At 39.0% G+C, this 14,994-nt stretch overlaps 1 protein-coding gene across 1 annotated transcript in view; it reads right to left on the bottom strand.

Moving 5' to 3' along the window:
- The window catches only part of Lama2 (laminin subunit alpha 2), a 577,324-nt gene that overhangs the window by 39,873 nt on the left and 522,457 nt on the right, over window positions 1–14,994 (bottom strand). Inside the window, 3 exon segments of the mRNA XM_036168737.1 lie at window positions 7,364–7,508; window positions 8,191–8,353; window positions 13,222–13,346. Of these exon segments, the coding sequence (XP_036024630.1) occupies window positions 7,364–7,508; window positions 8,191–8,353; window positions 13,222–13,346 (433 nt within the window).

The raw sequence follows: 14,994 nt of genomic DNA, 5'->3' as shown, positions 1-14,994 counted from the left end.
CCTAGGAAAAGCCCAATTTTGTAAAAAGCCAAAAATAAAACTAGTAAACCACCCTAAAAGAATGACTGTCCCATTAAAATACATTTAACAAATCAATATTAAAAATTTTAATTAATTCCATACATTTTATATATCTAATTACTTGTATACATATAACTAGCTCTCTATACACACACCTCTTAGACTAGTCTGGTAGCCAAAGAAAATAGATTTATGAAACTGTTTTTAAGACTTTCATACATTTTTTTAAAAAAAAAAATCCAGATCATGAAGGCGGCTTTATATGGCACTGTTTATTGGAACATGAAACTTGTCTCTTTCTGGAGACTTGGAGGATATTTTAATGCTGTTCGTAAAATGGGATTCTGCCTCTGTCACCAACAAGCCAATGATTGGATGTACTTTTCCTCCTTATCGGTGAGAGGGTATATGCAGTTTTAGAAGCCATTCCCAGAATCAAAGAGCATCAACACAATTCAAGTGAAACTCACCAGCCCCAGAGCTAACTTTGATGAAGATGTAGGCTGGCATAAATTTACTATCTTGACAAGAGGGCTTTACTGAAGCTGTTAAGAGCACCAGGGATGAAGAAGATATTGGTAGGTTGTGTTATGCTTGCCATAATGTTTTCTTTGTAGAATAAAAATAGCTACCCACATACAAATTCAAGATTTGGTGGGTTTAGCCATCAATTTTATTAGTCAGCAGAGGAAAGAGGGTGGTACCACATAAAACGCAGAGTGAGGGCTTAGCATGTAATTTTAGAGTCATCTCTGTGTTGTCATGCATTGTTTCTACCTTGGTAATCCTTTTCTTCTCCAAATTCAACAGAAACCTCAATAGCTATTCTCAGCCTTGGTCCCCTTCAGAGCACTTGGGGAACTACATCTCTATTAGTGACTATCTGTCTGCTCAAGACTAAAAGGAAAGTGAGGGACACTCTCAAGGGATGATTCTGAATTTCAGGAGAGCAGTGGTTTTACAAACAAATAATAATCTATGCAAAGCAACTCACAGGGTCACTGATCAAAAGCAGTCACCTTTATTGTTGGAGCCTTACTTCATCTCACCTCAGTACTTGGCGGACGCCTATCTTAAAGCCTTCTGGAATTCCTTCCCTACCCCGTTTTCAAAGCCTGAGCACTGTTAAGTCCTTACCACAATTTCAGGGAAATATTGGATGCTGTTAGTGTTTCTTTTGTTGTGGATATTTTCTTCTTTTGCCTCTACTTTTTCTTACCTCTAATTTTCAATCTCCTCCTTTTTACCTTTAAAAAAAGTTTTAATCCCATTTACTTAGCGTGTGTATGTGCATCTGTGCACGTGCACATGCACACATATGTGAAGAGGTCAGGGAAAACTTTCAGGGGTCAGTTTTCTCCTTTTACTATGTAGGTTCTGAGGCTCAAACTGAGGGGTTAGAATTGGCAGCAAGCACCTTTACCTGCTGAGTCATCTCTCTGGTCCTTCCCATATTTCTTTGAATACTTAGGAGATATTGATGTTCCCTAAGGTTTCTTCCCTTGCTCACATCTTAATTTTAGCCAGCATAGAAAACTCACATTCATATATATTTATAATATAATAACGCCCTCCCCCAAATATTAATGCCTGGGCCTGTCTCTTTCTGAAAATTCACATTCAACAAGTAAGACTCCATTATTGGCACTTTCTTCAATGCTAAACACAGTCTGAACCAAAGTGGGCAACTTTGTACTCTCAACATACGTGACCGATTTTATTTGCTGGCATTATTACTCCTTGCCAGTCTCTTAACTAGAAGGCACTCTGACCCCTGAATTCATAGCTAATAAAATCAGTGCCCTTACTGATGTGCTTATTCCACATAAATACACTAATTATACTATTTAAAATAGCTTTAGTGAGATATAGTTGACTAGCTGACATATACTTTGCACATGTTTCGAGTGTACACTCTGACAAAATTTGAAATATCCATACACCCATGGAATACATTACCTCTTTCGAGACAGTGGGTGTTACTTATCCCTCCACTAGCTTCTTTGTGAGATTTTGTGGGTGCACCTTCTTACCCATCTTCTAACATATTTTGACACCCGTAGCAGCCATATGCTTTGTGTGACTATAGATGAGTTTGCATTGTCCTTATAATTTAATACAGTGTACTCCAGTGTGTCTAACTTATATCATTCATTATTTTTATATCCACTCATTTCTATTATAGTAATAGTTTGTTAGTTTTGTGGTCAAGTACTGTTCTATATGCATTTGATGGTATGAATATTTGGGCCAATGATTTGCTCAGATTTATGCTTTCAAACCCCACGAGAGGGAGAGGAATGGCTGGTTCATAGGGCTGGTGAGTTTGCACAGTGTTTACCCATGTTATGCCCTCTTCCATTCTCTGCTACAGTGTGTAGGGTTTCTCCTGTCCTGCATCTTTGTAGTATTGGGTATGACTGGGTTTTTTAAATTTCAGACATTCCTGGTGTTTGTGGAGTGGCATCCTCTTTTGCATTTTCCCAGTGTCAAATTCCACTGTGACAATGGAATTTATTTCACAGTCATGTACGTAATTTTTCAATATTGCTTCTGCATGTTCAATTCTTCCACTGCGATTTCATTTCCCAACCACACATAATAAGACATCTGAATTGGTTTGTCTTTTGTTAATTATTTGTTAACCATTGCCTCATTTCCTCTTGTGGCTTCCACACTCTTCTCCTTAATATGAAAGATAATTCATGTTAATTAACCTGCCAGAATAACATGATCCTGTAAAGGTATCAGAGAAGATATATTAGATATGTAAAAACATGTGGAACACCAGACATCTATATAGTTTTAATAAAACAAAAATAGGACCTGTTTGATTTGGGCAATGGGGGGCTGGAGGCTAGAAAACAAATACAGCAGGAGAAGCTCCCAAGCTAACCTGGGGTCCAACTTCTGGACAACTGAAGTGTGTGGGATTTAATGTGATTTTTTTTTTTTAAATGATGATGCTGTGGAGACACGGCAGGGAAAGGAGTCATATGCTTCCTTCTGTGAAGACCCCAAGTAAAAGTGAGAGTGACTGCATGGTGCCCTGGATGGAGGTAGTTCAGAAGGCAGAATGGGAGCCCAGAGTCAACCTAGAAGGAGCTTTGCAAAGGGGGGGGGGCACTAGCAACAGTAGTTAGTACAGGGATCAAAATGCAGAACAGAGACGATGCCTAAGACAATGAATGGGTTCAGGACCGTCAAGGTTCCCTCTGATTTCTGAACTCTAGAGAGGTAATAATGTAAGTTTAGTGGGAACTGGAAAAAAATAACACCATTTGGAGCTACAATAAACTGGAACACTCCTTAATGGCTTTCACATTTACACAGTACTATAATTTGACTTTTTGATTAATTGCTTCAATGGACAGAACAAAAATACACAAGGTAACAGGACAATTACAGTAATTGATATATTTCCAAGGTGACAATATATGGAAATTATACTCCTATGAAGTCGAATCATCCCACACCCATGGTTTTACCTATAGATTTATTTAACACACAGTTGTCTTTAGAATTTGTAGCACTAGCCTGCCTAGCATAGCACTCTGTGTTTTCTTATACCTTTCTCACAATGCACATTGAACTTTTCTTTCAGCTTGTCAGTCTCTGACCTCTTGTTTTCTCCTGTGCCTCATTGTCTGGAGAGAATGACCTGAGAATGTCCATGTCCCCGGACTATGCACCTCTTGTGTGACTTGACTCTTCTCCACTGCTGGCCTTGAACTGGGTCCTGCATTCCTTAGTACTCCTGCTGGACTAGTAACTGCTCCTCTTTTTGTTATTTGTTCTCTCTTCTGGCACATTCTTCACAGCCTACCATCATGCTGAAGAATTATTCACTCATTCTCTCTCAAAAAATTACTTACCAAGTATTTAGGGCATGCTAGAAACTGATGGAGAACACTAGAATGTCTTCTCACCTCCTACCACCTGCCCTCTGACTCCACATTCGCACTGTTAGCCTTTTCCTCTGTGTTCTCTGTCTGAGCCAGCCCTCCTTCAGAATCAGATTGTTTGTCACAGTGCCTGCCTTCCCATAGTCCTTTGCACCCTAATGAGCCACTGTTAACCTGACTACCTGCTATCATTCTTCACAAGGATTATTATGGCTTCCACATTTCCCTTGATAACGAGTTCCTTTGCTCTTATTTCCTGTCAGCATTTTATGATCTCTGATAAGCCAAAATCTTCTTTTTCCTTTTTCTTTGAAACAAGAGTTTATGTAATCATGGCTAGAACTTACTAGGTAATCCAGGATGACCTTTAACTCAGTCCTCTTGCCCCTACCTCCCAAGTGCTGGGATTACAGGCCTGTGCCACCACGTCCAGCTCTTCATTCTTTGAGGAAATTCTTTTCCTTCTTTAACATTAGGCTTTTGCAAGGATTCATTTACTCTTTCTCTGATTATTTTTTGATGGCTTCCTTTACAGGGTCTTCATTTAATTACTCTTTCAATATTTGTGGGCTTCAAGGTGGTGGGTCGTCTTGATCTGATATCATACTCAGTTTTTCTTACCCTTCTCATACCTGCCAAGTGCACAGCTTCCCTAGGTTACTGAAGGTACTAAAAGTATCTTGAATACAACAGGTCTCAACTAGAACTGACTATTTTTCAAGGAAAACAACAACAACAACCCTGTTATTGTCTCTCAATTTAACAACTCCTTCAACAGCACTGGCATAATCTTGTTGTCTAAGAAAAAGAGATTATTCCAGATCTTGTTCCTCTAAGCTTATAAGGCTTAAGATATTTGGTATTATTCAACTCCATTTTCCCCTTTCTATTCTCATTATTGACTTTAACTTTATTCTTTTTACTGATTCTCTGAAGATCTCAGAAGAAACCAAAATGGTCACACACATGCTGACCAAAGTTGCTCTGGAAGAAGTTTCAGTGAAGCCCAGATCCAATAATACTGCCATCTTGGTGAAGAGTTAAATTTTCCTATGAATAAAGCCATTTTCTTAGCTCACAGGCCTATGCAGAGACTCACCCTGCTATCTAAGTATAATTCAATAATTTCCTACCATCATTCACTCATTTAGCCTGCACGTTTACTGATAGCTATTAGTGTGTCTGCTAACTTGTGTCTGGCAGAAATGTTTCTATTGCAGTAGTTGAAGGATATATGTGAGTAAAGATGTTTGGGAAACATCCAATTAAATGTTCTTACACAGGGTCCGTATGACTTGTGAGCACCGTGTCTCTCTTACATGGGGATGAAGAATGCAGCACACCAGCTACCGAAAGGTAACATTAGCTTTTGTCTCTCCTAAAGAGTTTCTCCAAGCACCTCCTCCTGATCCAAGGAGATGCCATTTCAAACTGGTGCATCTCTTTCTCCAGTGGCTCTAGGATTTATGCAGCGTTCTTCTGAAATTTCTGCAGGTGCTCTTCACTTATGTCACTCTTCCATATCTGCTTATGTCTCAGGAGCACTCCCTCGAGCTGATTTCTCCCTCCCACAGTTCTTTTCTGAGACTATGTGCCGGCTAGTTTTATATCAATGTGACATAAGCTAGAGTCATCTGAGAGGAGGAAACCCCATTTGAGAAAAAAAAAAATGCACTTGTAAGATTGGCTGTGGGCAAACCTGTAGGTTATTTTCTTAATTAGTGATTGATCTTGGAGGGCCCAGCTCATTTGTGGGTTGTGCCAGCTCTGCAAATGGTAGGGTGGTCCTGGGTGCTACAAGACAGCAGACTGGACAAGCCTTGAGGAGCAAGCTAGTAAGCAGTACTCCTCCATGGCCTCTGCATCAGTTCCTGCCTTTAGGTTCCTGCCTTGCTTGAATTCCTGTTCCTGATGGTCTTCAATGATATTATGGAAGAGTAAATAAACAAAATAAAGTAAATAAAATAAATAAACAAAACCTTCCCTCCCCAAGTTGTTTTTGGTCATGGTATTTTATCAGAGCAAGAGAAACCCTTACAAAGACAGAATGCTTCCTTATGATACACAACTCTATCAGCAAATAAACATTCCTGTATCATCTGACTGTAAGTTTCTTGAAAGCAAAGATTTGCCTCAGATTTCATTTAGTTCTTGCACAGCACTTAGTATATGCTTGGCAAAAGTTTATCAAATACAGAGTGTGGGGGACGATGATGGTGTACACATCACATTGGTAAAATATCACATCGGCAACATCAATATTTATTAGGTCTATGTCTATTTGTATAGGTATCAAAGTTTGGGTTTCAGATATTGGTAATGCCACAGGACAGAATTATGAGATTCTATCCAAATAACCATTGTACCATTACACCACATTGAGAACTAAGAGGCAGGGCCTTCCATCTTGGTTATGTTTATCTGTATTGCTTTAATTTGCTTTCTATTGCTCTGATAAAACAACACTCTCACCAAAAACAATTTAGGGTTTATTTGACTTAGAGGTTATAGTTCATCACAAAGAAAGCTGAGGCAGTCACTGAAGACTTGAGCTTGAAGCAAAGGCCAGAGAGGAATGCTACTTAGTGGTTTTAGCTACTTTTCATAAACAGTCCATGTCCACCTGCCTTGAGATGGTATCATCTACTGTGGGCTGGGCCACTGTACACTAACTGGCAATTAAGGAAATGCCCCACAGATAAAACTGATGGAGGCATTCTTGATGTGAGGTTATATCCTCTCAAACGTCTTGAGCTAAAAAGCTTAGCCAGCGTGCACGCGTGCGCGCACACACACACACACACACACACACACACACACACACACACACACAACCCACACCACCATATACATATACACATGTACACATACATCTGCATGTCTGTCAGCATGTCTAAGTTTAAGGGTGCACTTCCCATTCTCTAACAACAGATCACAACACACCTTAATATGATCAACTGAAATAATGTTCAATTTTGAAGAGTCTCATAACCATAACAAAAGTCATGCCGTTACTTCTCAATTAATTACTGGAACGTATTTACGGTTTTTGGCATTTTCGAAGATCAAGGAACTGATACTGTATCATTCTACCTACACATTCTAAACTAGAGGAAACATCTCAACAAGATAGAAAAGCACACAACCTTTCCAAATCTGTTATAGAGAGTATAATTTCACAAGTTGTAAGACACTTTTATGCTTTTAAATTAAGCTTTCGGTTTCAGAAAGGAAAATGACAGAACCATTTGGTTCTTCAATCAGTCTTGTCTAATCCAAACCACCCATAATGCAAGCCAAAGAAATGACTGTATCAATTTTCCCCAGAACTTGTGAGTAGCTGAAATTACAGGCAAGGTCCTTCTCCTGATTAGGCTCATGGGTGCTTTGGATGGCATGATTAGGGCTCACACTGCATTCTTACTCTGAAAACTCACCTTGTTTCTGAATCCTTGACAGGGTGAATGATTTCCATTTCCCGTCATTATGGTTTTGATTGCTGACAACAGAAGCCATTCCTGAGCCCAGATCATAGCTGACTTTTATGTGCCCATCACTGAGCTCGACACTCATGAAATCTTTCTATTAATAGAGTAAAAATACACCAGTGATTAGATACACAGAGAAATATATGGGTATTCACTTTTTATGGGGGTTATAAAAGGGCCTTATGGCTAGATTGCAGCATGTGTCACTCTGTGACAGAAGTACATTTCAGAAATAGAACGAGTGTTACTATTTGTAATTCTCTTTGCTTGAGAGTATGATGTTATAGTGCAGATGGCCACCATCAAATTACTGGGACATATTCTCTCATGATGGTAGAGCAAAGTGGGTTTCTTTGAAAATTGTATTAAGCATACCAAATGTTAAGATCCCCAAACAAATTTGCTAAAGAAATGTAGACCTGAGAAAAATGATGCCTAGGAGTATTTAGAAATTTCTTTCAGCTTAAGTCTCTCAAATAAAGCTAGGGAACTAGGATTGTTGCTACATGACTCTATCCTGGAAAAGTTATCACTGGGTGCTTCTCATAAAGAGTTATCCATGTAGTGATACTTCAGAGAAAAAGTAACTAAACCGTATTGTGATTAAATCATCACTGAAAACATTTCCTGCATCATTCTTGGTTACTACACAACCATTACAGACTCCCTTTAGGTTTAGCTGATAATTCCATCAATAACTAATAATCGTATCAGTTGTCTACAAAAAAAAACCAAAAAAACCCAGAAGCAAACACATCTCCCATTCTCCATGTTACCAGGTCTCGCGTGGCAAGATACATCAGGAGAGCACTGGATGAAAATGTCCGGAACTTGAACATGACTGTGGAGATGTTGGGGTACCAGCGGATGGGGCGGCTCACCAACGCATAACCTTCTCCATCAAACTGAATAGTCCCCTCGCTGTCCTCCACTTGTGGACTGAAAAGAGACGTTTCACATCAGTTAGACCTACTTGGTCTGCCATCCTTCATCCTTCAGTGAACAAGACTACCCATCAGGACAGGATGGCAAACTGTTGCAGGACAGAAACTGTTTAAACACAACACGTGTCCTCACTTCCACCTCCACTCTTTATACTCTTAGACCCCAGACCATAATCTCTTACCTAGACGCTCATGGGCATTTTTAGGGAAGCACTTAGTTTTGTTTTTTCGAGACAGGGTTTCTCAGTGTATTTTTGGTGCCTGTCCTGGATCTTGCTCTGGCCTTGAACTCACTGAGATCTGCCTGGCTCTGCCTTCTGAGTGCTGGGATTAAAGGCGTGCACCACTGCCGCCGCCTGGTGATTAAAATAAATCTTACAAATACATCAATTGAAAAGTATTGGCGCCGGGCAGTGGTGGCACACACCTTTAATCCCAGCACTTGGGAGGCAGAGGCAGGTGGGTCTCTGTGAGTTTGAGGCCAGCCTGGTCTACAGAGTGAGATCCAGGAAAGGTGCAAAGCTACACAGAGAAACCCTGTCTTGAAAAAACAAAACAAAAAACAAACAAACAAAAAACCAAAACAAAAAAAAAAAAAAGAAAAGTATTGGCTTTTCAAATGTGAGTTTATCTCATCTATGTATCTGGGCATCTATGTATCTAACCACGTACCCAGCTACCCAGCTACCTACCTACCTACACACCCATTTATGTATCAGTTGTTCGTTCAGAAGAAATCTCATTGTGGGGAGAGTTTTCAGACATTCAGAATCTGTGTATTAGTAATCATTTAAGCTCTGAAACTGGATTTTTGTTTAGTTTTGAGGGTAGATTGGATAATGAAAAGTGTGATGGTTTGGGGCTGGAGAGATAGCTCAGAGGGTAAGTTGCTCCTCCAGAGGTCCTGAGTTCAATTCCCAGCAACCACATGGTGGCTCACAGCCGTCTATAATGAGATCTGGTGTGCTCTTCTGGACTGCAGGGATATGTGCAGACAGAACACTGTATTATCATAAATAAATAAATCTTAAAAAAAAAAAGAGAAAAGTATGATGGTTTGTCATAAAATAATTGCCTAAAATGTTATTTTCATTAAATCCTGGCTAATGAGATAAAAATTATAGAGTATAAAATTGAGTGTGCTGTGTAGGAAGAGTTGTTTCACACTTGTACAAGTTGGCTTGCTCTTGGTGCCTTGTTACAGAGGATTAAAACAGTAAATATAAGATAAATGATGCTTTTTTGTGTGTGTTTATAAAAATCTTAACTTGGAAACAGAGGAACTAAATTAGCTTATTAGTCACATACTTGATAGTGAGTAACTTTGCTATAATTTAGTCTTTCATCATGATCGCACAGTAAGTTCTGGAGCACCACACTAAAGATAAGAGGCTGTTACAAGAGACTCCATACATGTTTCTTATGGTTCTCCTTGACCAGAGCTGTACCAAGAACATCTCAGGAAAGGATTGTGCGAGTCTACCACACCCACTATGGACCTTCTTTGTACCCCATACATTGTTACTTACTGATAACTTTAAAATTACCGAAAAACCCAAAAAACTCACTACACAATAATAGATTCAAAAGAGAAATACCAGTTTATTTTTTGTTACAAAGCTTAGGAAATTTAAGCCCTGACATCCTTGTGTCCCTAGTCTATCTTCTTTTCAATGTGAGTTAGATATCAGGTACCCTGGCAACTGATGGAGAACCTCACAGAAGTCATTTAACAATTCATGTTGGAATTCCCCAAGCGTGACATGAAAGTTTCAGTCACTTTTAGATTTCTAAAGTTCCTTCCAACATTGACAGCATTATCTCACTCAAGCAAAAGACAATTTTCGGGAGTTTCGGGCTAGAAGTGAGCCAGCCAATAGGCACAGAAGAGCTGCCTTCACTCAATTCATCACTGACACAAGTCAAAAAAGGGAAATCCAGCTTTGAATGAGTAACTTTGAGGTGAGAAAAGTTAGTTCATTTAGGTATATGCTATATTTCAACATGTAACATTATATCAATTTCCTGTCTATTTTGATCACATTTCTGTGCTAAGCGTGTGTGTCTAGTCAAGTAAGTGTAGAATAAATCTTCTGGTTTGCAGTGGCCACATTCTATGGACAGCTGTCAGTGTAGAAATGAATGTATATTGTGTATTAGTACTTAAAATTTCTTTGTAATTTTGATGTTCAGCTAAATGTATTTTATTTCTAGCAGGTTTTTTATTTTAATCCTAAAGTGACGTCTTATATTTAAAAAAATGAGTTATTCCCCAACTGACATTCTAAGCATTACAACCGTATCCTTTATATTATTATCTAAAAACGCAGCTTGCTAAGACTGGCATTCTGATGTCTCTACAGAATGTTCCCAGCCTACCTCCTATAGACTTATCTTTTATCTTTTTCACAAAATCAATTTTGTCCTCTAAATTGCATGATTGGTCTTTCTGTAAAAATGTAACAAAGCTTTCTCTAAAGAAAACAAAGAGCAATACCCAGAGTTCTAGAAATACTACTGCTACAAATATAAGGTCAAATGGGACAACAGTGCTTCGGGAGATCATCAAACTGTATGCAGCTATAAAATCAAAGTGCATTGAAGAACAATTGCAATCCTAATCAAAATAATCCACGAAGCAAAAAAGATAAATAATTCTATATTGGAATTTTTATGTAAACATAGAACTTCAAAAAGAAAAGGGTAGTTTTGCAGCTGGGTGCATAAGGAAGAGGTCCTAATTAGCTTTTTGTCCTTGATGTAAGGTCATTTGGGGAGAGGGCATGTCAATTGAGAAAATCTCCCCACCAAGTTGGCCTGTGGGCAGGTCTATGTTTTTGTTTTCCTTGGTTAATGGTGGATGTGGGAGGGCTCAGTCCATTGTGCGCTTTTCCCTCTGCTGGGCAGGTAACCCTGGATCCTTTAAGAAAGCAGGTTGAGGAGGCCATAGGGAGCTATCCAGTAAGCAGCACTCCTCTGTGACTTCTGCTTCAGTTCCTACCTCTAGGTTCCTTTCCTGCTTGGATTCCTGCCCTGCCTTCCCTTGATGATAGACTGTGATGTGAAACTGTAAGCTGAGATAAGCCTTTCTTCCCCAAGTTGCTTTAAATCATGGTGGTTTATCATCAGCAAGAGAAATCTGAGACAGTGGGGTCAATACTGCAGAGGGGTGGGGCTTACTCAAAGTATATCCTGGTAGAGAATTTGGCAGTCAACATCGACTGTCTCTGGGCTCTCCACATTCTACTTGGTTGGACACATTGCTGACATTCACCTCAGGGTGGCAGGCTGCTTTACAAAGCAGATTTCCGAAGCTATATTTTATACCCCATTCACGGGGAATTTTAAAATTGTGCTTTATAATCTAACTATCTAATTGACTTAGTCCTTTCCTTGTGATACAACTTTTGATGACTGAATTTTAATTCAAGAATGATGATTTGATGTTTTAGGATAATCAAGCATGTTCAATCTGTGGTCTATGGGTACATGTATTCCAAGATAGCTATGAATGTGACCCAATACATTTATAGATGACAATATTATACTACAATGTCAAGTGGTTGGATAGTTCTGCAAGATTTTCTTTTACTGCTGTTGTTAATAATCTCCTAAAAATTTCAGTTAGAAAACTATCAAGGAAATGTTTAGGGCGAGTCTAGGCTTCATGTGTCTCAGACTGGTGTTGAATTTATAATCTTCCTATCTCTTCATTCTTAGTGCTGGGATTACAGGTATGAACAAACAAACCTTACATTGTATCTCATGGTTTTGTTGAACTGAAAGTATTTTATAGATAGTTTTCCATATTTTGTATCAATATCTTCTGGATAAAATCATCTTAAGTATGTCAGACTTTCAACCTGTCTTAATGCCATGTTGATAAAGTTGTGATACCAGAAAACATTAAAATTTTTAGAGATATTTTGGAAACTCTTCCTGAACAGAATTGTAGAGATATTTAGAAAAAAATGTACAATGTGTTCTGCTGCATTAATGGAGTTTAGGGTTTGGAAATGCCCATGCACTCTTTAAATTAGAATTAAAAACACAAACTACTTAGTACCTCTGAATTCCTGTCTATTTTTACATTAGTCTTCTGGGTATTTAATGTATTCTTCAAAATTTTACTATAACTGACTCAAATGACTAGGGCTTCTATATTTTCATGTTGAGAAATTCCCTATTTTTAGACTATTATTTTTATACTCTCTACTCAGGTTCATATAAAAGTATTTATTTCCTACACATAAATTTTATGTTGGATATACTTTAAAATCCTGTTTGCTCAGGATTCTTTCTTACATTTGATGCTATGTATTACGGTACTTCTTCCTGGACTGACTGGGCCCCTGTTATCCCTCACCCTCACCCCCACCTTAAGCAGCATCTCAACGTCCTCCAGTTATCCCTGTAAGTACTTGCAGGTTCTCAGATGTCAATCTGAAAGGTCCTCCGGGAAAAGTCATGTAAGCTAGGCTTCTATATGTATGCTTAATCAGTTTGGGGAGTTCTCTCCTTATAAAATAATAATTATGACCAGAAGTCATTAATAGATAAGCAAACTCTCCTGGCCACGAAGAGACACTGGCATAGCAAGAGGCTAGTCTTAATTGACTGTGGTTCAAATCGCTCATCTGTGCAGATTTTATAAAAACACATGGCCATGCAAACGTGTTGAAGGGCACTTTCAAGGTCCTTGGAAAAATGCTTGCCAGGACTGGGCCAGGACTTTGAATTTTTACTCACTTTTGGTAAAGCCCCCATAAGCACAGTCAACCCCATTCTGCATCCTGATGGACGAATACACAGTCAAATGGAACGTGTGTGATGCACAGCACAAACCTTCCCGTCTAAGCTCACCTGACAGTGCAGCCTTTGCAATCCCCTTCTTTCTCCCGGAAGTTCCATAAGCCGATAGGTTTGTTGTCAAAGTAGGTTTCTCCCATACAGCCGGTGAATGTAATCACACGTACAGCGTCAGCCTTCTGCAGAGACACATGTGGCATTTGTTAGCGTTAAGGATTTTACGAATTGCAGTAGTTGTGACTTATTAGCAACAGAAAGCAGAGTAGTTCTTATCCATTCCATATGACAGTCTTGGCAGTCTTCTTATGCCCTCATAGCTACTACAGGATAGATCAAAAAGGGAAAAGCTCAAATATTTTATCAGTGGTCCTGGTTATCTTTTACATACTATCTCAAATGGAACTCCATATACATGTATTATCTCTACTAGCAAAAGCAATTGTCCTTTTGTGTCCTCTAGTGTTTTGTTAAAACCCCTCTGCAATATGCAGTCCTTAGATTCTGAAATCTCTTACATAAAATGGTGTAGTATTTGTATATAACACACACACACACACACACACACACACACACACACACACACATCCTTCTATATACTTCGAATCATCTCTAGGTTTCATTATAAACCTAAAGCAATGTAATATAAATTCTGTGTGGTTAGCTATCACACTATGTTATTTACAAAAAAAGGCAAGAAAACATCTGTATATTTTAAATGTAGGTGCAATTTTGTTTTTCAAATATTTTCCATTCTTTATTTGCTGAGTCTGAGGATGGAAAGGCCATGTGTACTTGTGGCAGAAAGAAATGATTTCCAGCTTCTAACCTTAGGCTAGCTATTGAGCTTCTCCACAGATGCCTGCCCCATGGGATCATTGTGAGAATTAGATTATTTTGGGCCCTAAATCCAATGCCCAGGACAGACAAATGTGTATTAAGAAGTAGTGCGTGGATACTGTTTACTCTGGGCAAATCTGGCCTACAACACACTAAGATGTTTTCCTTCAGGTCATGAGAGAATTCACACAGAGTTATTAACGATGAAGGAGAGATCATATGCATAAATTAAATTGCAACAGTGTTCTCAACCTTCTTAATGCTGCGACCCTTTAATACAGTTCCTCAAGGTGTGGTGACCTCAATCATAAAATTATTTCCGTTGCTACTTCTAACTAAGTTTTCTACTGTCATGAATCAAAGTGTAAATAGCTGTGTTTGCGGATGGTCTTAGGTGACCCCTAAGGGGTCAAGACCCACAGGTAGAGAACTGCTGTAAGGTTTTCATTCCCAGCCAGGTAAGCCTACATCTCAAGAGATTGAGGAGAATGGTAGCAGCTTTGTAAGAAAGGACCATATATATCCATGCAGGTTCTGTTTGCTGCTGTCCCCAACATGGAGTCTGGGATCTAAGAGGACTTCCATGTAATGATCTGTTGAATGTCAGTTCTGGTGGCATTGTTGCAGAGACAGGTCTTCAGCTTGGTGAACACTACAGTCACAAAGGAGGAAAAAGACCAGGTCTAAGCTAGAAAACCTTGTTTAAACACCTCTTGTCTCAACCCTGACTTACAAAGACATGGCATAGTCTGCTTTTTTTACATCAGAAATTGTGCCAAAGCTAGCTGTGATGGCTAATTTCATTGTCAACATAAAAGGATTTAGAACCATCATGGAAATACACTCCTGAGTGTGTTTGAGGGTATTTCCAGAACGGTTCACCTAAACATAGAAGACTAACCCTAAATATGGGTAACCCCATTCTATAGCCTAGTATCCTGGATAGATTTGTATCAACTTGACACAAGCTAGAGTTATCTGGGAGTAGGA

Source organism: Onychomys torridus, chromosome 19 (assembly GCF_903995425.1).
Source record: "Onychomys torridus chromosome 19, mOncTor1.1, whole genome shotgun sequence".
In the NCBI taxonomy this organism is placed as follows: Eukaryota; Metazoa; Chordata; class Mammalia; order Rodentia; family Cricetidae; genus Onychomys; species Onychomys torridus.
This window is presented reverse-complemented; position numbering and strand designations above follow the sequence as displayed.